The sequence below is a fragment of the Xyrauchen texanus genome, chromosome 6 (genome assembly GCF_025860055.1).
Source record: "Xyrauchen texanus isolate HMW12.3.18 chromosome 6, RBS_HiC_50CHRs, whole genome shotgun sequence".
NCBI classification, from domain to species: domain Eukaryota; kingdom Metazoa; phylum Chordata; class Actinopteri; order Cypriniformes; family Catostomidae; genus Xyrauchen; species Xyrauchen texanus.
Window position 1 is genome coordinate 13,644,139 of NC_068281.1, and position 21,692 is coordinate 13,665,830.

The 21,692-nt window shown below is 44.1% G+C and overlaps 1 protein-coding gene across 2 annotated transcripts in view; it reads right to left on the bottom strand.

The window, feature by feature from the left end:
- The window catches only part of carmil3 (capping protein regulator and myosin 1 linker 3), a 94,680-nt gene that overhangs the window by 49,162 nt on the left and 23,826 nt on the right, over window positions 1-21,692 (bottom strand). For both annotated transcript variants that reach the window (XM_052129317.1, XM_052129316.1), the window contains exons 3-11: window positions 17,914-17,964; window positions 17,765-17,824; window positions 11,343-11,464; window positions 7,732-7,826; window positions 5,847-5,917; window positions 5,622-5,695; window positions 3,438-3,513; window positions 2,599-2,687; window positions 2,328-2,422 (exon numbers count right to left, since the gene is read on the bottom strand). In XM_052129317.1, the coding sequence (XP_051985277.1) occupies window positions 2,328-2,422; window positions 2,599-2,687; window positions 3,438-3,513; window positions 5,622-5,695; window positions 5,847-5,917; window positions 7,732-7,826; window positions 11,343-11,464; window positions 17,765-17,824; window positions 17,914-17,964 (733 nt within the window). The remainder of the gene's footprint in view (window positions 1-2,327; window positions 2,423-2,598; window positions 2,688-3,437; window positions 3,514-5,621; window positions 5,696-5,846; window positions 5,918-7,731; window positions 7,827-11,342; window positions 11,465-17,764; window positions 17,825-17,913; window positions 17,965-21,692) is intronic.

The window sequence follows — 21,692 nt, forward strand, 5'->3', positions numbered from 1 at the left end:
CCCGAGGGACGCAAATACATCCCCTCACACCTTCTGATCTCCCTAATCACTTCTGTCCACTCCTCCCTGGGCTCTGGTCATCCTGGCTACCATCAAACCCACTCGCTTCTCCAAAATTGATATTGGTGGCCCGTAAGTCCCAAGAAGTACAGTGACACATCCAAGGCTGCCCAGCCTCCATGCCATCCTCCTACCAGTAAACCCATTCCTCTGCTAATTTAATCAGCGCCCCTGGTCACACCTGGGGGTGGATTTTATAACTGACTTACCAGCTTCAGATTCTTTCACCTGTGTCCTAGTCGCTGTTGACAGATTCTCCAAGGCATGTCATCTAGTTCACATGAAGGACCTCCCCATAGCACTGGAAACTGTGGAAGCTTTATTCCATCATGTCTTCCGGAACAGCGGCCTCCCAGAAAGCATAGTGTCTGACCGCGGTCCCCAATTCATCTTGGGGGTATGGAGGTCTTTCTTCTCCCTCCTGGGTGTGTCAGTAAGTTTAGCCTCTGGATATCATCCGCAGTCAAACGGGCAGACAGAGCGGAAGATCAAAGAGATTGGCCACTTCCTGCGGACCTACTGCCACAACCACCAGTACAGCTGGAACTGTTTCCTACCCTGGGTCGAGTACGCCCAGAACTCCCTTCGTCAGCCAGCCACCGGACTCACCCCATTCCTGTGCTTACTCGATTTCCAACCTCTTCTGTTTCCATGGTCAGGAGTAACTTCTGATGTTCCAGATGTGAGCCACTGGTTCGAGGAGAGCGAGAGGGTCTGGGACTTAGCTCATGTTCATTTCCAAAGGGAAGTCCGGTGCCAGAAGAGCCAGGCCGACACTAGGAGATCTGAGAAGCCTACCTACCATCCTGGGCATCAGGCTCTAGCTGCCCTGTCGAAAGCTAAGTCCCAGATACATTGGTCCCTTCACTATATTCCACCAAGTAAATGCAGTCACATACCAATTACAACTGTCCCCTTACTACAGAATTAACCCCACCTTCCATGTCTCCCTCCTCAAACCTCATTATCTTTCTCTGTCTCCTTCCCCAGAGCCCGGTGCGACTGAGGAATCCCCTTAGTCATTACTCCTGTAGGATGGATTGGTTTACGAGTTTCGAGCCATCCTAGACTCCCAACGTTGGTGAGGACATCTTGAGTACCTGGTGGACTGGGAAGGGTGTGGTCCTGTGGAGAGGTCCTGGGTTACCCAAGATGACATCCTGGATCAGAACTTACCACCTTTCACGCGGAGAATCCTTCTCGTCCAGCTCCGCATGGACGAGGTTGGCCCCGATGTTGGAGGCTCCGGCCCTCCCTAAAGGTGGTGTACAGTAATGAATCCACCGGGCTCTCTCTCCCTCTCCCTCACTGCTGGCACAGCATTCACTCTCCCCTGAGTTTTAATTACCCGCACCGGCACGTCATCAGAACGCCAATCATGGACTGATTATAAACCCCTCTCACACTCTCATTCACTGTCTGTTCTCATCAATTTTCAAAGACTACGGACTCCCTAGTCCTTCTATACTTTCCCGTTATTTGTTTCCCATGCCTGAGATTACTGCTTGTTTCATCCTCCATGTATTCCTCAAGCAACGTTTCTTACAAAGACCAAAAGACTGTTGTGAGTGTTCCGATCATCTGTTCATTGTCACATTACCCTGTTTGAACTTTACTCACCTGCTGTTCGTGCCATACCAGTGTTGGATTACCTCACCTGTTTGTTTCACCTCTCACCTATTTCCTTTATCAATAAAACCCACGAATGTGTCCATCCCTCTGCCTGATTTCTCTCCATGACAGTGAGTTTTTTTTTAAAAGAGTGACAATGACTTAATTTAAAGGTGTTCACCATAATTTTTGTGGTTATGTTACGTTCATAGAAGTGTAGATTCTGCATCACTTAAGACTAAAAGTTCTTAGTTACCAATGCCATTGTAGAAATACACTATTGGCTATGATAAATTATTCATTGTTTTTTCATGTTATGCAGAGTAAAACAGCTTTTTTGTCCAAAACTTATGTGTGTACATAATTTTTTTTTTTTTAAACTAACTTTTTGTTTAATGTTTAGCAATAAGCCAAAAAACAAACAAATAAAAATCACTTAATACACCTTTTAAATGCTCACAGTGCAGCCCTATTTTTACACTGTGCATATAGCATCTGGTTAAACTGTATTGCAAGTGGTTGTGAATAAGGTATTTATGTCAAAATACAGTTTGCAAAAGTGCCACCTTTTTTAGTGAATCCACCTCAGAGAAAAAGGAGAGAGGAGGAAAGCAAGAGGTTTTATCATAGAAAACCAGAGACTTTGATGCATGTACCTTGGTTGTCCAGTGTATTGTGGGCCAGGTTAATAGAGTGTATGACTGATGCTGGGTTTTCTGACAGAGCAGTGGCCATTTTCTGTGGGAAATCTCTAAATGACAGAAAGATAGTGAGTAGGAAAGGAACTACAATAAGAAGCACTGAACTCTGGGACAGGAATCAGTATAGAACATGAAACAGACTTTTAGATGAAAAGAAAGAGAGTAAAGTGGTCCGAGTGATGTACTGTATAACAGAAAGAGAACATTAGAGAGATTTATAACTTACGGTTTAAGGCCTGCGTTTTCCAATGTGAGCTCCTCCAAACTGTTAGATTTACTGACAGTATGCAAAATCTGCTCTACAACCTCTGAACTCTGTGCAGAGAGACAGTGAAAGAGTGTGTGTGAGAGAGAGAAAAAACAAAAGCACTGGAATTGAAATCTGATGTAAGACCCACTGTTATGACTTTAATCTCATGCATATTGACAATCTAACACCAGATATCACACAGACAACAGATCTAAGAGACATGTGGCGATACAGCCTTTACAAAACAGTAATGTGGTGGTACTATGGTTCAGTGGTACTCTGAAATATACCACGGCACTGCATGGTTACCATTTTCATATAGAGTTGGGTTCAAAAGCGCACATGGAAATTTTGGGACGTATTCAAAATGTAGTTTAAACTAAGAAATAGACAAAAAGAATTGAGGATTTTGAAAAATATATAATAAATATTATGATGTAAATGAATAAGACATATTTACGATAATAAAATACACAATATGTTGGTCAAATATGAGCAAATTTGTCACATTTGTCATATATGTTGGATTGCCTTGCTTCAATGGCACAAAAGATAATCTGTGAAACATCCTCAAATCATGCTATATTGATACCAAGAGGTTGATTTTTAATTTATGATCTCAATCTTTTGATCCTCAATGTACCATGGTAATTTACAGTATGAGATTCCAAGATATATATATATATATATATATATATATATATATATATATATATATATATATATATATATATATTTCAAGAGTGAACCAACAGAAAAAAACAGTACAGTACTAGGACACAACAAAGATAAAGTAGGGTATAAAAAATATTTACAATGCGCAAGTCTTTGCAATGGAGTTTGGTGAACCATGAGTTATAAGCCATGGCAGCCACAATCACTGCAAGGTCCCTGTAACAAAAGAGACGATTTTATCACAGAGGTACTGCAACAACCAGTGGTGTTCTCACATTTCTCATGCAATTCCTCATAAGATTGCATGATCTCCTAAGACTAAAATAGAGATGTCATTATTCAAGAAAAATGACAGATTCAGCAGTAAATGCTCCCTGAGAGGGAGGCCAAGAGAGGAAGAGAAGAGAACAGTGTGGATCAATGAGAAAACTGATGCCAGGTCAGTGGATTACTCAGTGCAATGTGTCTATGATACAGCTTTTAATCTTGGCCCTCAGCCTAAAACCTTTTTACCCAGTATACAGAATAGACCTTACTGAACTCATTGGTGATGAGGAAAATGAAAGAAAGAAAGAAAGAAAGAAAGAAAGAAAGAAAGAAAGAAAGAAAGAAAGAAAGAAAGAAAGAAAAAAACAGACAGAGGCTTTCTCCATTAGAGTACGGCTTATGGCTGTGTTCTCATTTGCATTATTCCTCTTTTTGGACAATGTTTTTAGGCTAAAGGCAGTTTATACTCAGCTGCTCTCTCCTAAATGAGAGTCTCTAAATCTCCAGTACCTCGCAAGATGTTCTAATGGAACAAACCCTTAGAAATCAATAACATAACCTCCTCAAGACAGAGGCAGGATCTGTAGACAGTAAGTGCCCAGGTCAGTGAAATACTATGAAACAATGGCAGGATAAAGGCTTATATGTTGATGTTAATGTTTTTGTGCCAACATCTACCAGCAGTATAGATGCTAAAATATTCTTCTTTTACAAATGTTTTCTGATGTTCAACTCACAAGGCAATATGCATCGAGTCTGATTTAGAGTGAACTCTAAATAAATGAAATTCCTCAGATTATCTGAGAAGCACAAAAGGACAGCCAGCACTCAAAGCTCTGTAACTGAAATAACACAGCAAAATTTCTTGCAAGTTCAAATTCAAAAGTTTAAAGTTCAAATTTCAAATGACAAATTCCAAGTTCAAAATGCAAATTAGAGTTCAAATTTGCTTTCTGTCACTCATCTGGTAGAGCAATGCAAAGGTCATGGTTTCACATACGTACTGATAAAATATGTTCTCTGAATGCTGTGTAAATTGCTTTGGATTAAAGGGTCTACTAAAACGCATAAATGTAAAAATGTACATAAGATCTACATGCAGTCATACGCCTGTAAGTGTTTGATCAATTGAGACTGCTGAAAAAATCCTTTTTCTGCAGATAAGTCAAATTGCCCTTGAGCAAAGTGCTCAACGAACCATATCATTCCTCAGAGTCAGAGTATAAATATTAAGTGTATTTCCTTTTTTATGAGTTAAAAGGCAGCTGGTTGAGAGTCGTGTGGCTAAAACATGCAGAGCTTATGTAGATTTCCACAAGTCATGTATGGGTACCATCTTGTCAGTAATCCTGTTTCAACAGGAAGAGAGTCGTAAACTAAACTTCAAACTCAAACATCAGCAGAAAATGCAGAATCTGATCTGGGATCAGTGAGAGCAAGGGACAACTTGACACCGATTGGCCAGATGTAAAAGGACGCGAGTGTGAAATCAGTCAGGCAGGAAGTCAGCAGGCATGCAACAGGAAGGAGCCAAAATGTATTATTACTGTGCCAATTCAGCACATATTGAAAGCACACATCAGATTGTCTGGCAATTATTCAAATCCCTGTCAAAATGAAGCTATTAACGAAGCAAAGAGGCTTGATTAGATTAATCCTTTATAAATGAAGAAGCCTTTAAACTACTGATCTGTGTGATGTAGAGATGGCAATGAGAGTGAAGGCTAATTAGAGGTACTTCCTCTTTCCAGAAAAAGAACAAGAACATAAAGATGACCCTGCTGAAAATACCACCATAGCTGGTTACCAACATGTTTCTTTGGATGTTGTTCTCTCAAGTATGGGATGGTGGTGTGCTGGTGTCCCCACCAAGATTTTTTACTAGGCTAACCAGAAAAACTTCCTTGGTCAACCAGCTTCATCACCTAAGTATTGCTGGTGAAGAACATGGCTATGCAGTTCCACCAGTAAGACCAGGACCAAACCAGCATAAACAAAATGAATGCTGGTCTAAGCAGGATTAATTTCAGTAGGGGAGAGGTGTGTGTTCTGGCTACCCGCTTTCCAGGTGACTGAAGTCCAGGAGGTTAAACTCTCTATTGTCCTGCGAATGATAGATTGTGTCCACATCCTGAGAGAAAGTAGAAAATAGATAAAGAATGAAGGAGAGATACAGAAAGGGGAAGACAATATATATAGAGTGCAGTTATGTCAATGACACAAGAAAAGACACGGTCTTCAAGGCATTGAAGTTATTTATGAGGTCAATGGGAGGTTCTTACCCACTGCACTTCCTCTTTACAGGTAATGCCATTGTAGTCACACAAAGCTGCATAGGTCTCAGAAAAACCCCCTGAAAGAGAATGAGAGAAGATACAAGTACAGAAAAAAACAGGCAACTTCTTCATCAAAATGAAACACATCTACCCAACATTTGATAATATGCCTATTACTAAAAAAACAGCCTGTGGCATGGGGGGCGTGGTCATGTACCGCTCTGTCTCTCTCCCGCAGACCGACACACGACCACGCCCCCCATGCCACACAGCCCTACCTACACTTAAAATTAAGGTTCTTCAATCTTTTCATTTTAAAAGGCTCCTGAGTTAAAGGAATATTCCAGGGTCAGTACAAGTTAAGCTCAATTGAAAGAATTTGTGGCATAATGTTGATCACCATGAAAATTAATTTAGACCCGTCCTTCATATTCTATAAAAAAATTACGGTGAAGGACTTACAATGGAAGCGAATGTGGAAGTGAATGTGAATTTTTGGAGGATTTAAACAGAAATGTGAAGCTTATATTTTTATAAAAGCACTTACATAAATGTTTATGTTAAAACTCATGTATTATTTAAGCAGTAAATTTGTTTAGATTGTAATTTTTACAGTCAGTTTAGGGTTTTAGGATTTGTTGATGTTACATAGTCAAGGCAAGCTTTTTAGATCAGCATGTTGTCTTCTGGCAAGGATCTAACCAAATATTCATGTTTGGGGTGACCAAATGTAAAGTTTTAAGAGTTGGTTATTGAATAGCCCATTGTGATCAACCACAAATCTGAATAACAGCGTCTATGGTGGCTTTGGTCTCTGGGTTATTTGAAGCACTACTATGTAAAAGCTTTTCTAAAGAACCAGAGAATAAAATGTTGTTTGTAGAACTGCTGCTACTGTTTCCAAACAGTTTCCCAAACACTTTTCCTTTGTTCCACTGGTTGGACAAACAGGTAGTTCTGCCCCACATTCACACTATTGGCACAGAGCAGAATTTAAGTTTTCTGATTGGCTAACACACCATGGTCCATTTCCTTTTTGCTGTTTACCTGAGTGTCACAGAGACCCATTTCAGTGATATTTGCCAGGTAGTAGGGGAATCTTTTGCAAGAAAAACAAATCAGCAGCAATAAAGTGTTAGTTCAACCAAAAATATAAATTATGTGGTTGCTTACTCACACTGATGTTCTTCTAAACCAGATGACTCTTCTTTCTTCTGTGGAAAACTTAACGGGATAACAAGCAGAATGTCAGACTCCGTCACCATTCACTTCCGTTGCATCTATTTTCCATACATTGAAAGTGAATGGTTACCAAGGCTACATTTTGCCAAACAACTTATTATATGTTCCACAGAAGAAAGAAAGTAATGCAAGCTTGGAACAACATGAGGTTGAATAAATGATGACAGAATATTCCTTTTTGGGTGAACTATCCCTTTAACCATTACATAGATGGTTTTCTAAAGTAGTAGTGAATAAACCTCTTTGTGGAACCTAAGAAGATTCTCCTATGGCACTAGGCTTTAAACCCATGTTTTAATATGTATATTTATCTCAAAGTCAAGGCCTGCTTTGTGCTAGTAGTACACTGTATCTATCCTTGTAATTTTATTTGTACATTTATTATAATTTCTATTTTTTCCTTTTTTTTACTATTATATTTTTTATATTTTCTTAATTTATGTATTTAGCACAGCTCTTTATTTAGCACTGTCCTTCACTGCCTACAGTTGCAGTTATTGTGGCACTATTTAAAATATTCTATATGAAGACAGAAATGGGGCAAAAGGAGGAAAAATAAGCATTTCGAGAGTTCAATATCTGGTGCATTATATAAAAAGAGTTATAGAATTTATGAGTCTACATGAGAAAAGTTATATCTCTCTCTTACCACATGCCCTTTGGGTCTCCAATGAACTCTCAGAGCTTGGAGAGAATTTCCGACTTCCATCAGTAACTTCTCCATCTGCATGAAAGATAGCAGGACTGAGAAAGAGGAAGGAGGGAGAGAACGGGAGAGAGATTTGGAATACATCAATATCTCAGCTATTCTGACCCAGCATGTGAACACCTGGCAAAAGAGCTGAAACAGGAAAGAGAGCTAGAGAGAGAGTGAAAAGAGCACTATTATACATTGCACTAATCTCTACCCCATCTGAATATGAGAAAATCTCTCAATTAACTGCACAGCAGTGCCTCACACCTCTGCTGCTCTAGCAGATACTTGTTCCTATAGGCAGCATTATAAAATCCACAGAAAAACTACTTCAGCACTAAAAGATACAGAGCAAAGACAACAGTATTCTGATTTCTACTTCTGTTAAGATGAACCGTGCTGCAACACACTCCCGTAAAAAAGCTAAATGCAGTAACCATGCCAACACTAAACTTGGAAAAATTACTTCTAAAAATTCTGAAAGTTATTTTGTTTTAGTATGGAGTTTTGTAGTTACTTAAACAGAACAACAATACCCGGAGTCAGTTATTATTATTTTGGGGGATTTTAACAAAGGAAATCTCGCACACAAACTTCCCAAATACAAACAGCACATTACATGCCCAACCAGAGAAAGAAATATACTGGATCACTGCTACACAACAATAAAGTATGCATATCGCTCTGTCCCTAGAGCAGTTTTGGGACTATCTGATCACTGTCTGGTTCATCTTCATCCCACCTACAAACAGAAACAAAAATCTGCTAAGCCTGTAGTAAAGACTGTAAAGAGAGGAACCAATGAAGCAGAGCTGGAACTACATGCCTGCTTTGACTGCACTGATTGGAGTGTTTTTGAGGCAGCAGACAACAATCTGGATGCGCTCACAGATACTGTTACATCATATATCAGTTTCTGTGAGGATATGTGCACTCCTACCAGGACTTATTTAACGCTCAACAACGACAAATCATGGTTTACAGCAGAGCACAGGTAGCTTTGCCAGGCCAAAGAGAATGCTTACAGAGGTGGGGATAACATCTTTTACAATGAGGCCAGGAACACACTGAATAAGGAAATCAGAGTGGCTAAAATTAGATACTCTGAGAAGCTGAAAAACAAGTTTATCACATCAGTGTGCAGTGGCTTAAAACAACGTACTAACTACAGGACTCCAACCCGAACACAGTATGGGACCAACAACTGGATGACAACTTGAACGTGTTCTACTGTACACCCCACACCCGCTCTGACCTTCACTTCACACAAACAACAACACCTACTGTACCCCCGCTACTCAACCTGCACTTAAGATCTGTGAAGAAGAGGTGTGCCATGTCTTTCGAAAACAAAAGACAAGGAAAGCACAGGGCCCAGATTGCATTTCACCTGTGTGTCTTAGATCCTGTGCTAACCAGCTGGCCACCATCTTCACACTAATTTTCAATAGATCACTGGAGCAGTGTGAAGTACCATGCTGCTTCAAACGCACAATCATCATTCCTGTCCCAAAGAAACCAAAAATCACAGGACTTAATTACTACAGACCGGTGGCCCTGACGTCTATGGTCATGAAATCATTTGAGAGACTGGTGTCGGCCCACCTGAAGGTCATCACTGGACCCTTTCTAGATCCCCTTCAATTTGCTTATTGAGGAAACAGGTCTGTGGAGGATAAAGTCAACATGGTATTGCATAATATCCTGCAACATCTGGACAGACCAGGGACATATGCAAGGATCCTTTTTTGTGGACTTCTGTTCGACTTTCAACTCCATCATCACAGCTATACTCCAGACTAAACTACACCAACTCTCTGTTCCCATGTCTATCGGTCAGTGGATTACCAGCTTTTTGAGGGACAGGCAGCAGCTTGTGAGACAGGGGAAATTAACTTCCAGCACCTATACAATCAGCACTGGTGCCCCCCAGGGATGTGTACTCTGTTTACTACTCTTCTCCCTGTACACAAATGACCGCATTGCCAAGCTCCTGAAGTTTTCAGACAACACTACTGTCATCGTCCTCATCCAAGATGACGATGAGGCTGCATATAGAAGGGAGGACAACTGGCTGTCTGGTGCAATCAATACAACCTGGAGCTGAACCCACTAAAAATGGTGGAGATGATTGTGGACTTTAGGAGGAACATCCAAACACTGACCCCCTCACCATTCTAAACAGCACTGTGGCATCAGTGGAGTCATTCTGGTTACTGGACACTGCCATCTCACAGGACCTGAAGTGGGAGACCCACATTGACTCCATTGTGAAAAAGGCCCAGCAGAGGTTGTCCTTCCTTCACCAGTTAAGGAAGTTCAACCTGCCACAGGCGCTGCTAATCCAGTTCTACTCAGCAGTCATTGAGTCTGTCCTCTGCACATCAATAAATGTCTGGTTTGGTTCAGCTACTAAATTGGATATCAGTACACTACAAAGGACAGTTTGGATTGCCGAGCAGATTATTGGTTGTCCCCTGCTCTTCCTTCAAGAACTGTACACTTCCAGAGTGAGGAAAAAGGCTGGAAAAATCATTTTGGACCCCACTCACCCTACCCACTACCTTTTTTAACTGTTGCCTTCTGGCCGACACTGAGTTCTGAGCACCAGAACCATCAGGCACAGGAACAGTTTTTTCCCTCAGGCTATCCATCTCATGAACTGTTAAAACTGCCTCATTGAGCAATAATGATGTGCAATTCACAGTTTAGTCATTTTATATTTATCCAACACATCCCACCTATTCTGCCATTATATTCTCTTGCACTATATATAACAGATTTATATTTAAATTTGCACTATGTATATGTATGTGTGTATGTATGCATGTGTGTGTATGTGTGTTTATGTGTGCGTATAGATACATACAGCCGTGGCCAAAAGTATTGTCCTGTCACCAAGACAAATTCTTTGTATGTGTAAGCATACTTGGCAATATAGCTGATTCTGATTCTGAATTTTCACACCCCATTTTCTCAGATTCTGAGCTTAGTTACAGTACATATCTGTAACAGAACAGATCATACATATCGGTCATCACTAAATTGTGGCATATTAGTTACATTTTTCTGCAGCAGGCCAGCTTCAAAAAGTTTAATTCAATAAGTAAAAAACAATAAAAATCTTTTTTTTTATTCTCAATATAAAAATACATAGTAAAAAAAACTATTTTTTTTTACTTTTACATATAGACTTGAAAACATTTGAGTGATAATGCAAACAAATCATTAAATCAGATTTATGAAACAATGGCACGAAAATGAATTTAACTTTCCAACTCTAACGTTAAACCTATCTCTAACCCTCTTCCTGTAGAGCATCTTCTAAAGGTTGTTTAGACAATGTTTAATTCTCCTTGAACATTGGAAACAAGAGCTCTCCCCAAATTTGAGGATTAGATAGATCTAATCTTACTCTTTCCCCTAACGCTCTTAAACTGTTGTATGAGTCACAAAACCACAAAATTTTTTATTTATTGGCCAAATAAAAAGTGCTTTAAAATCATTGTGATTCATGATGCTGCTCAATTTTATATCATTACAAATATATTGTGATATATACTTACGTGTAGATGGAGTTGTTGAAGATCCGAGAGAGTGCAAAGTTGATGTGGCTAATCAGCTGATCCAGGTGGTCATTAGACTGCAGCCTCAGGGAATATGTGGACTTATCTGTTTCTATGACAACCTGTGAAGGAAAGAACACTTTACAGAAGAAAACGAATCGGTTACCTAACGTAACCTCGGTTCTCTCTAGATGAGGGAACGAGTATTGCGTAAGCCAGCTTACGCTACGGGAAAGATTCATCTTTTCTGAGATATTGAAGCCAAAAAATTATCCTTAATTTTGTATCATTTGTCAACGCAGTGCAGCAACTGCAGACCTTGAGCGGGCTAGCTAGCGAGCTCATTGGTTGCTCTGCGGCAACTGCTGCAGCCTATAGATGAACTTGGTGAACTCGCGTCCAATGAGAGGCGTCACGCGCTTACTGCATCAAAGCCCGCCAAAATGGGCGTGGCTAGAGTGCATATAAGTGTAGTTCGTAGGCTGGAACCCTGGTTTTCATTGAATGAAGCGAAAGTCAGCTGCGTGGCGCGAGCACGGCCGGCTACGCAATACTCGTTCCCTCATCTAGAGAGAACCGAGGTTACGTTAGGTAACCGATTCGTTCTCTTCACGAGAGGTTCTCTCGTATTAGCGTAAGCTAGCTTATGCTACGGGAACCCATTGTCAACGCCGTCGCGCCAAGCATCCACTGCATGAGCCCGGGGTGGGGGGACCGGGGAGCCCTTGTGAGTGGGGAAATAATATTTGGCCGGCAAGAGTGCGGGCCAGTGTGTGTGTAATACATAAGCACATAGTGGGAAGGGAACGACAGAGCGGCGGTGCCGGTCTGTGTGGAATGAGTCCCACCAGTGCAGCTCACCAGGGGAGCTGTAGCGTATTAAACCGCTAGTAGTTTTGCCTGCAGGGTGGGCACTTCCAGATTGTAAAATCTGACAAAGGTGGAGGGGGAAGCCCAGCCCGCTGCCACACATATGTCATGAATGGAAATCCTGCTGTACCATGCCCACGAATGAGGCCATGCCTCTAGTGGAGTGAGCCCTAATGCCCAACGGGCATGGCAGGTCTTTTGACGCGTATGCGGCAGCAATAGCGTCCACTATCCATCTCCGAACGAAACGAAAAGCTGCTCAGAGCGTCTGAAAGAGGCGGAGCGCGCAGTATACAATCTCAGTGCTCTGACTGGGCAAAGGAGATTGGCGTCACGTTCGCTATCGGATGCTGGCAGCGCCGATAGGGAAATGACCTGTGCTCTGAAAGGAGTACCGATCACCTTGGGAACATAGCCGTGTCCAGGCTTTAAAATGACCTTGGAGTCACTTGTTCCAAACTCAAGACACGCAGCGCTGACAGACAGCGCGTGAAGGTCTCCCACACGTTTGACTGATGACAGGGCAGTCAGAAAAACGGTTTTGAGTGAAAGGTATTTCAAATCCATGGATTGAAGCGGTTCGAAAGGGGGGGCTTTCATAGTTTCGAGAACTATAGCAAGATCCCAGATAGGAACCGATGGGGGGCGTTCATCCTTCTAGCTCCCTTGAGGAAGCGGATGACCAGCTCGTTTTTTCCCAGTGACTGGCCGTGCAGGGGATCAGCGAACGCCGCGACGGCTGCCACATACACTTTGAGCGTGGATGGGGATCTGCCCTTATCCCAGCAGCTCTTGTAAAAACACGAGCAGCGACGATGCCCCATATGTCCGTGGGTCCAGGTCTCTGTCGGTGCACTATTTTGAAAACACAGACCATTTTGACGCATAGAGACTTCTCGTGGAAGGGGCTCTAGCGTGTATGATGGTGTTTATTACCCCTTCTGGCAGAGCGACGGGTAGTCGTTGATCACCCACGCGTGCAGCGCCCAGCGCTCTGGGTGGGGATGCCAGATCGTGCCGTGAGCTTGAGAGAGGAGATCTGCTCTCACTGGGATGGGCCACGGCGCTGTCAGTGACAGCTGCATAAGCTCCGGGAACATGTCTGATTCTCCCAATACGGGGCTATGAGGAGCACCGAGTGACGCGTTTCCCTGATCCTCTGCATTATCTGTGGCAATAGCGAGACGGGAGGGAAGGCGTAAAGCGGGCGGTTGGGCCAGTCCTGGGCCAGCGCGTCCTCGCTTTTTGAGAAAAATACTGGGCAGTGAGAGTTCTCTTCTGACGCCAAGAGGTCTATCTCTGCTCTGCCGAATATGCGCCATAACTTCTGGACTGTTTGAGCGTGCAGGGACCATTCCCTGGAGGAATATTGTCTCTGGACAGTCTGTCTGGGCCGTCGTTCAGGCAGCGTGCGCGTCGCCCTCAGCGGCGCAGGTGGCACTGGGACCAACTCAGTATGCGTTTAGTCAGATGGAAGAGGTTCCTGGATCTGACACCGCCCTGACGGTTTAGGTAGGATACCACAGATCTGTTGTCGAGCGGACCAGGGCGTGGTGACCCTGAATGACTGGGAGAAAGCGCTAGCGGCGTACTCGACCGCTATCATTTCCAGACAATTTATGTGAAGGAGCTTTTCCTGAACTGACCATAGGCCAAAAACCAGAGAGCCCTTGCAGACCGCGCCCCAACCCGTGTTGGGCGCGTCTGTCGAGATGACTTTCGGCGAGATACAGCTCCCATCGTCACTCCCCGCTGATACCATTCGGCCAGTGTCCAGGGCTGCAGAGCTGAAATACAGGTCTGAGTCACCTTGATCGGCTGGCGGCCTGTGGCCCAAGCCCGGCGAGACGCGCAGGTGTTTAGCCAATGCTGAAGCGGGCGCATGCGCAGTAAACCCAGCTGAAGTACTGCTGCGGCTGAGGCCAGGTAACCTAGCACTCTCTGAAATTTTTTCAGAGGCGTGAGGCTGTTCATCTGAAAGGACGCGGCTAGTCGCTGAACACGGCGCGTGCGCTGTGTAGATAAGCGAGTCGTCATTGCCACGGAGTCTAGTTCTATTCCAAGGAAGGAAATTGCCTGACTGGGCTGTAGTGAGCTCTTGGTCCAATTGACTGCAAGACCCAAACTGTTCAGATGGCTGAGGAGAACTGTTCTGTGAGACAGAAGCTCCGTATGTGACTGTGCCATAATCAGCCAGTCGTCCAAATAGTTCAGAATTCGCAAGCCCTGACTCCGCGAGGAGTGCGGCGCCGCATCCATGCGCTTCGTGAAAGTACGAGGTGCTAAAGACAGGCCGAGCGGAAGGGCGGTGTATTGATAAACCTGGCCGTCAAAGGCGAATCTCAAGAATGGCCTGTGACGGGGATTTATCTGAATCTGAAAGTAGGCATCTTTCAGATCGAGAGAGATAAACCAGTCCCCTGGCGCGTATCGTGCGAGGAGTTTCCTGATTGTAAGCATTTTGAGCGGTCTTTTGCAAGCACCTTGTTCAAAACCCTGAGATCTAATATTGGTCTGAGGCCGCCGTCTTTCTTGGGAACAAGAAAATAACGGCTGTAAAACCCGACTCAGCTCAGCAGGCGGCACTTCTCTATGGCCCTTTTGCACAGAAGGTTTGCTATTTCTGAGCGAAGCATGCAGGCTGCTTCCGTGTTCACAATAGTTTCGAGCAGCTCTGAAGCGGGGAGGCGGCGATCGAACTGTAGCAAATAGCCCTGTTTTATTGTGCTTAACACCCATTTGGATATCCCTGGGATAGCTTCCCACGCTTTGAAGCGTAGCGCTAGAGGGTGAATGGCCAAATCGCCCTGATTGCCGCACAGCAGCTGAACAGAATGTGTGGCGCTTACTGTGCTTATGCATGACTGCTCGCAGACAGCAGGGACAGGCTGTTCTGTGAGTGACTTCCGATTGAGGTGAATGGGGAAAGTGTCACATCTGTTAAGTGATGCTGCGAGCATAGTCACAGGCATGGGACTTACATACAGAGAAGTGTTTGCTGGCCGTGTGACAGAGCGGGCAGAGAATGGGCAGCGCGCGTATTCGTGAGCGCGTTTATTGACTCTAACACTTCGAGCGGGTTGTGTCCGCTTTAGGTGAGTGGGCTCTGATCGGGACACGGGAAGTGTAATGCATGTGTGTAGAGGTGAACACTGGATTGTGGGCACATTTTCTACACATAAGGCTGGTCGTGTGACAGAGCGGCCAGAGAAGAGGCGCGCATGGATTAGGTGGGCGTTTATTGACTCTAACACTCGAGCGGGCTGTGTCCGCTTTATGTGAGTGGGCTCTGATAGGAACACAGGAAGTGTAATGCTTGTGTGTAGGGGTGAACACTGGATTGTGGGCACATTTTCTACACATAAGGCATGTTTGCTCTTTACAAGATTTCTTTGGGTCGCCGTGAAAGCGGCGTTTGAGTGCAGAGCAAGCGGGCAGTATCACTGGCTTGTTGGCTGCTGAATCCACCACTGTAGTAGCCTGAGAGAGGGGACTTACAGGGGCGAAGCTTTGACGGCGGTCCGGCCGCGGCGGACTGAGCCATCATTTTTTCAACAAGGCTAGGAGGACTTGGTTGCTCAGGTTTCAGCGCAACCTTAGACCGAGGCCCGCTGAGGCGGCGGTCTCGCGGCTGTCTGGCCTCGAGCGCGCCGCCTGTCGACGCTGAGAAGTCTGACTTTGTTGAGCTGGGCGCTGTGAAGAGGCTCGTGCAGGAGGCTGGTCACGTGGGCGGCCTGCAGAGGAGCTAGCGCAACGCGGCAGGAAGAGGTTCATGGCTTGGGTGGCTTTCTGGACTTCTGAAAGCGGTCAACAATGCCACTCACCGCGGAGCTGAAGAGACCGGTCGGAGAGAGCGGTGCGTTGAGGAACGTGGAGCGCTCTGCTTCTCCCATGTCGGCTAGCGTTAGCCACAGATGTCTCTGGTCACAGTCAGCGAGGCCATGCACTTCCCTAGAGCTTGGGCTGCAGCTTTGGTGGCCTGAAGGGCGAGGTCCGTCGCGCTTCTTAGATCTGTAACAGCCTCTGGGTGCCTGCCTTTCTCATCCCACTCCCGAAGAAGGTCCACTTGGAGGATCTGTAAGACGGCCATGGAGTGCAGAGCAGATGCGGCTTGGCCGGCGGCGGAATAGGCGCGGCCAACATAGGCGGAAGTCACTCTGCAGATGCGGCTTGGCCGGCGGCGGAATAGGCGCGGCCAACATAGGCGGAAGTCGCTCTGCAGGCGAGACGGGAGTACTGGCTTAGACCGCCATCTCACGGAGGGCGGGCAAAGGTGTGCTGCTACCGAATCCTCGACCGGGGGGATGGAGGAGTAGCCCTTGAGTGTGGAGTTCCGGCAGGAAGGGAGCGGCCCGGGCCGTGGGTGTTGTGCGGCGACGGCTCTGAAGAAAGCAGCCGTCGAGTCTGTTGGGAGCCTGCTCAGGGGGCAGTGACCACTCGAGCCCGAGGCGGTCGGCGGCCTGTGTGAGGAGCGTGTTAGTTCCCCTCGACTCGGCGCGGGTCCTGCTGGATTCCTGGGCGAGGAGGAGGCGTGAGAGCCTGACCACTCCTGCTGTCCGAAGCCATGATGGAACAGCCCTTATCCTCCGCCTCGTCCTCCGAGATGGCAGTAGTGTGGCCGCTGGGCGGCAACTGCGCATCCCGGGGCGGGGAGGGTGAAGCGATGCTTTCGAGGAGAGGCTCGGCGAGGCAGTCGCTTCTATCACCGGTTCTGGCAGCCTTTGGGGCGGCGCTTTTTCCTGCTGTGGCGAGCGGAAGGCGGCGGCGGCCGGTTCTGAGCGCTCGAGTCGAGCCCGCGGGGTCGACATCGAAGCTCCTCGCAGAGGTCGCATCCGCCTTCAGCGAGGCGAGCTCTGCATGCCCCAGTCCCAGGCAGAGGCGCCAGATGATGTGGCGGTCTCCGGCGCTGAGAGGGCGCGGCATGAAGCGCCAAGTGGTGCGAGGCATCTTAAAAAGACGCTCGTTACTCTTTTGTGAAGTTCGTTAAGAACTAGCTTGCTCTAAAAAGGATACGTCGCCGGATGGCATAGCTCGCAGGATGGCTGAAGGTGGCGGAGGCGGCCGGCTTCTTCGAGCTGTCCAAGCTTGCTAGATGCCCCTCGAGCGGCGACACGGCTTCCAGTTCAGAGATGCGAAGAGCTTCGCTGAAGAGATGAAAATCAGGGTTCCAGCCTCACGAACTACGCTTATATGCACTCTAGCCACGCCCATTTTGGCGGGCTTTGATGCAGTAAGCGCGGACGCCTCTCATTGGGCGCAAGTTACGCCCAAGTTCGATCTATAGGCTGCAGCAGTTGCCGCAGAGCAACCAATGAGCTCGCTAGCTAGCCCGCTCAAGGTCTGCAGTTGCTGCACTGCGTTGACAAATGATACAAAATTAAGGATAATTTTTTGGCTTCAATATCTCAGAAAAGATTAATCTTTCCCGTAGCGTAAGCTAGCTTACGCAATACGAGAGAACCTCTCGTAAGAGAACGATGGAGAGCCAGCAAACCAAAAGAGTGAAAAAATTTGGCTAAAACACTGGATCCCTGAAAAGGCTGCTTTCATACTTGATTATCTGGGTGGGTGTTCATTGCCCGAATCTCCAGGAAGTTGAATGTTTGTTCCACCTAAGGAGAAAATGAGAAGTCATGCAAAATCAGATTACTGCAATGATTTGAGACAGAGCAGACAGGTGGTGTGTAATTGCCTACCGTACCTTTGTTGGTATCTTGGGGAACATGAGGTATAGCCGCCATGTTGCCAGAACCTGAGAGACAAAACAAGTGTTGATATCACCGTAAATAAAGTGCAAGATTAAGGCCACGTCCACACTAATATGTTTATGTTTAAAAAGCATCGATTTTGCTACATTTATGCCTCACATCCACTGGAGAATGGTGTTTTCCTCCAGTGGAACACAAAAGGAGATGTCATGCAAAATGACAGCTTCAGTCATCATTTATTTTCATTGGGTTTTTCTGAAAGTGAATGGTGACTAAAGGTGGTCGCACACCGGACAAGAAGCAGCACGCCACGATGCGGCTAGGACATGGCACAGGAATCAAACACAGGGCACGTCTATACGGTTCAGGTGGCAGACAGTACACACAAAGAATGAACAACACTACAGTAAAAAATAGATGTCCTTTAATAATGATTTGGGTCGAATTTAATAGAATATATGAGAGAATAACAACTTTTTTAACTGAATCAAAAGGGATAACAGAGATTATGTAATTTTAAAGTGAAGAAGTGTAATGTTTTCTTCTGACTCATCTGCAAATCTAAGCTCTTTAGTTACAAAGATAACTCTACCGAAGGACCAGCTTCTTGTTTGTTCTTGTTGGCTTGTGCATTATGCAGGAAATACATTTTTAAGAGCATTCAGAAAAGTAAAAATAACTTAAATAGTGATTCTGTGTTTTAACTAAGTTCTGGTACAGTTTACTCAGTGTTTTTGGGGTGCTGCGGTTTTTGGATATTTTAAACAGATATGTGCTGAAGAGACAAAAGGAGAGAGGAGAACTGCATAACAGACAGATGAGAAGGTGCATAGAAGACGGAATAAGGATTTGTGTGATGCCAGGGGACTAAACATGACAGATTGTACTATATTTTGAGGAAGGAAGGAGAAAAGAGGGGTGTATGTAATAACATGATTAGGTCTGGAGAGCCTCTTAATCTCATTCATAATTGATATTCCTTATTAGAGTAGCCTACTTCATTTAGGCCTCAGTTGTTGTCACAACTCCTCTCCACTCTTTCCTCTTTTAGTACAAAGCTTTTAGCACCTCCTCTTCGACCTGAAGTGTTTGGGGTTACTCAGAGTACAGGATATAAGTTTAAGTATTTTGAACTAATAATGCTTAATGTGACAACGTCAGATACAAATAAAAAATCTCTGTCATTTTTTGCCCTTGCTACAGTATACAGATCACCCATACAATATTTTGATTTCCTTGGTGAATTTGCACATTTTCAATTTCAAATCAGATCTAGTAGTTACTGTGGAAAAGGCTGTAATTGTTAGTTACAAATTGGTTAGTGAACTGTTCGGGGTTGCTAGATTACGGGTTTCTTCTAGTTCCTGTGTGTGCATGCTGTGGACAGAGTGAGATGTATCACTCATGTGAGCCAGACAATAAAAGTTAGGCTTGAAGTTTATTAGACTGTTTGGTCTCTTGTATCATGATAACGGCACATTGGGATTAGCATTTATCGATGTTCTAACCAGCCGGAGGTGCTGGTTAGAGAGAGAAAGACGCACGCAGCCATACAGCACATTTGTTTATGTTGGATTTAAGTTCATATATCTCATTCAAGTTTATGTTTACTGTTTAGCCGGTTTCTGCCTCCTCATTGCCCATCCTTTATGTGTTACAATAAATTTCCCCTGGGAAGGAATTGTGGACTAAGTTTCCACTGTTATGCAGACGATACCCAACTTTATATTTCTTCGAATCCTGACAAAACTTCACAATTCTCCAAATTAGCAGAGTGAATCAGTGAAATCAAAGACATTTCTTTCTACTCAATTCCGACAAAACAGAGGTACTAATTATTGGACCAAAAACCTCTCAAAATAAGCCATTAAAATATCATTTGACTCTCGATAAATGTACTGTTACATCATCTTCTACAGCGAAGAACTTAGGTGTTATATTTGATACCAGTCTGTCCTTTGAAAATACAATTTCCAATGTTTGTAAAACAGCATTTTCCACCTCAGAAAGTTACGACACATACTCTCTGTTGCTGATGCCGAAAATGTTTTTAATTTGTTCATGACCTCACAACTAGATTATTGTAATACATTACTGAGAGGATGTCCAGCAAGTTCAATAAATAAACTTCAATTGGTTCAAAATACAGCAGCCAGAGTGCTGACGAGAACCAAGAATTATGATCATATTAGCCCCATTTTATCATCATAACATTGGCTACCTGTTAAATTCCATATTCATTTTAAAATGTTGTTAACTACATAATAAGCTTTGAATGGTCTAGCTCAGCAGTACATAAGTGACCTTCTACTACACTATATTCCATCACGTACATTATGATCACAAAATGCTGGCCTGTTAATAGTTCCTAGAACATCAAAATCCACAAAAGGGGTAGATAATTTTCCTATTTGGCTCCAAATTTATGGAATAGTCTCCCTAACACTTTTTGGGACACAGACACACTCACTCTGTTTAGGTCTAGTCTAAAGACTCATCTATTTAGCCAGGTATACACCTAATTTAGCCATCGACTCACAATTAGTCTGCTTTAGCTAGGACTGCCTGAACCGGAAACAATTTTTTGCATCTACGCTAAAATTATTACATTTATTTCCTGGATTCATATCCCGAGGTTACCAGTGTCGGCCAGACCCAGCTCTGTTCCTGATTGGTGTCAGACTCCACTGCTACGTGTCTCTGAGTGATGACAACTAAATGCAGCCGGTGCCAGCCAGACATCACTTCAGTCTATTACGATTGACTTCAGGGGATGAACTGATGCCAACTCCAACCATAAGACATGGGATACTTCATATGCCTGTAACTTGAATTTAGGATAGACCTCACCGAAATGACCTTCTGGATGAAGGTCCAAGGTGATCCTGCATCACCTTGGTCTAATCATGGATTACACTCTTAAAATGACATACATAGACTATCAAATCATTGCAAACAAAAGCCTTCATCGGCCAACTAACAAAGGACAATGCATCTATGTGAATTTCTGTAGTTAATCCAATATGAGCTTAAAAAACATTACAATTACGTTTATGCATTTGGCAGATGCTTTTATCCAAAGCGACTTACAGTGCACTTATTACAGGGACAATCCCCCCGGAGAAACCTGGAGTTAAGTGCCTTGCTCAAGGACACAATGGTGGTGGTAGCCGTGGGGTTAGAACCAGCAACCTTTTGATTAACAGCCCTGTGCTTTAGCCACTACGCCACCACCACTCCTATTGTCATTAATCTTACATTTCATTCAAAATCTTTGTTTACTAATTTTAAACCATGACTTGCACTGCATATGAATAACTCATATTGGCATTATATACATCCTGTATAGCCAGAGGGGAACTGGCCCCCACAGTGAGCCTGGTTACTCACAAGGATATTTTTCTCCATAACCAACATCCTATGGAGTTTTGTGTTCCTTGCCAAAGTCACCTTCAGCTTGCTCAGTGGGGTTCTAAATACATTTTTATTTATTATAATTATAAACAATTTACAATCATATTTAATCAAACTACACAATGATAACTCTAAGACTTTATAGATTTTACAGTTTAATTTTCTGTAAATGCATGATTTTTTGTAAAGCTGCTTTGAAACGATGTGTGTTGTGAAAAGCGCTATACAAATAAAATGACTACTTGACTTGACAAAACATCTTCCCATCTCTTCATCTTCCCAGCTAGGGTTAACAATAAGGATTGCCAATGACTCAAGACCACTGTGAGAGACTTTCGGGATGGAAGTGCCCCTTGTC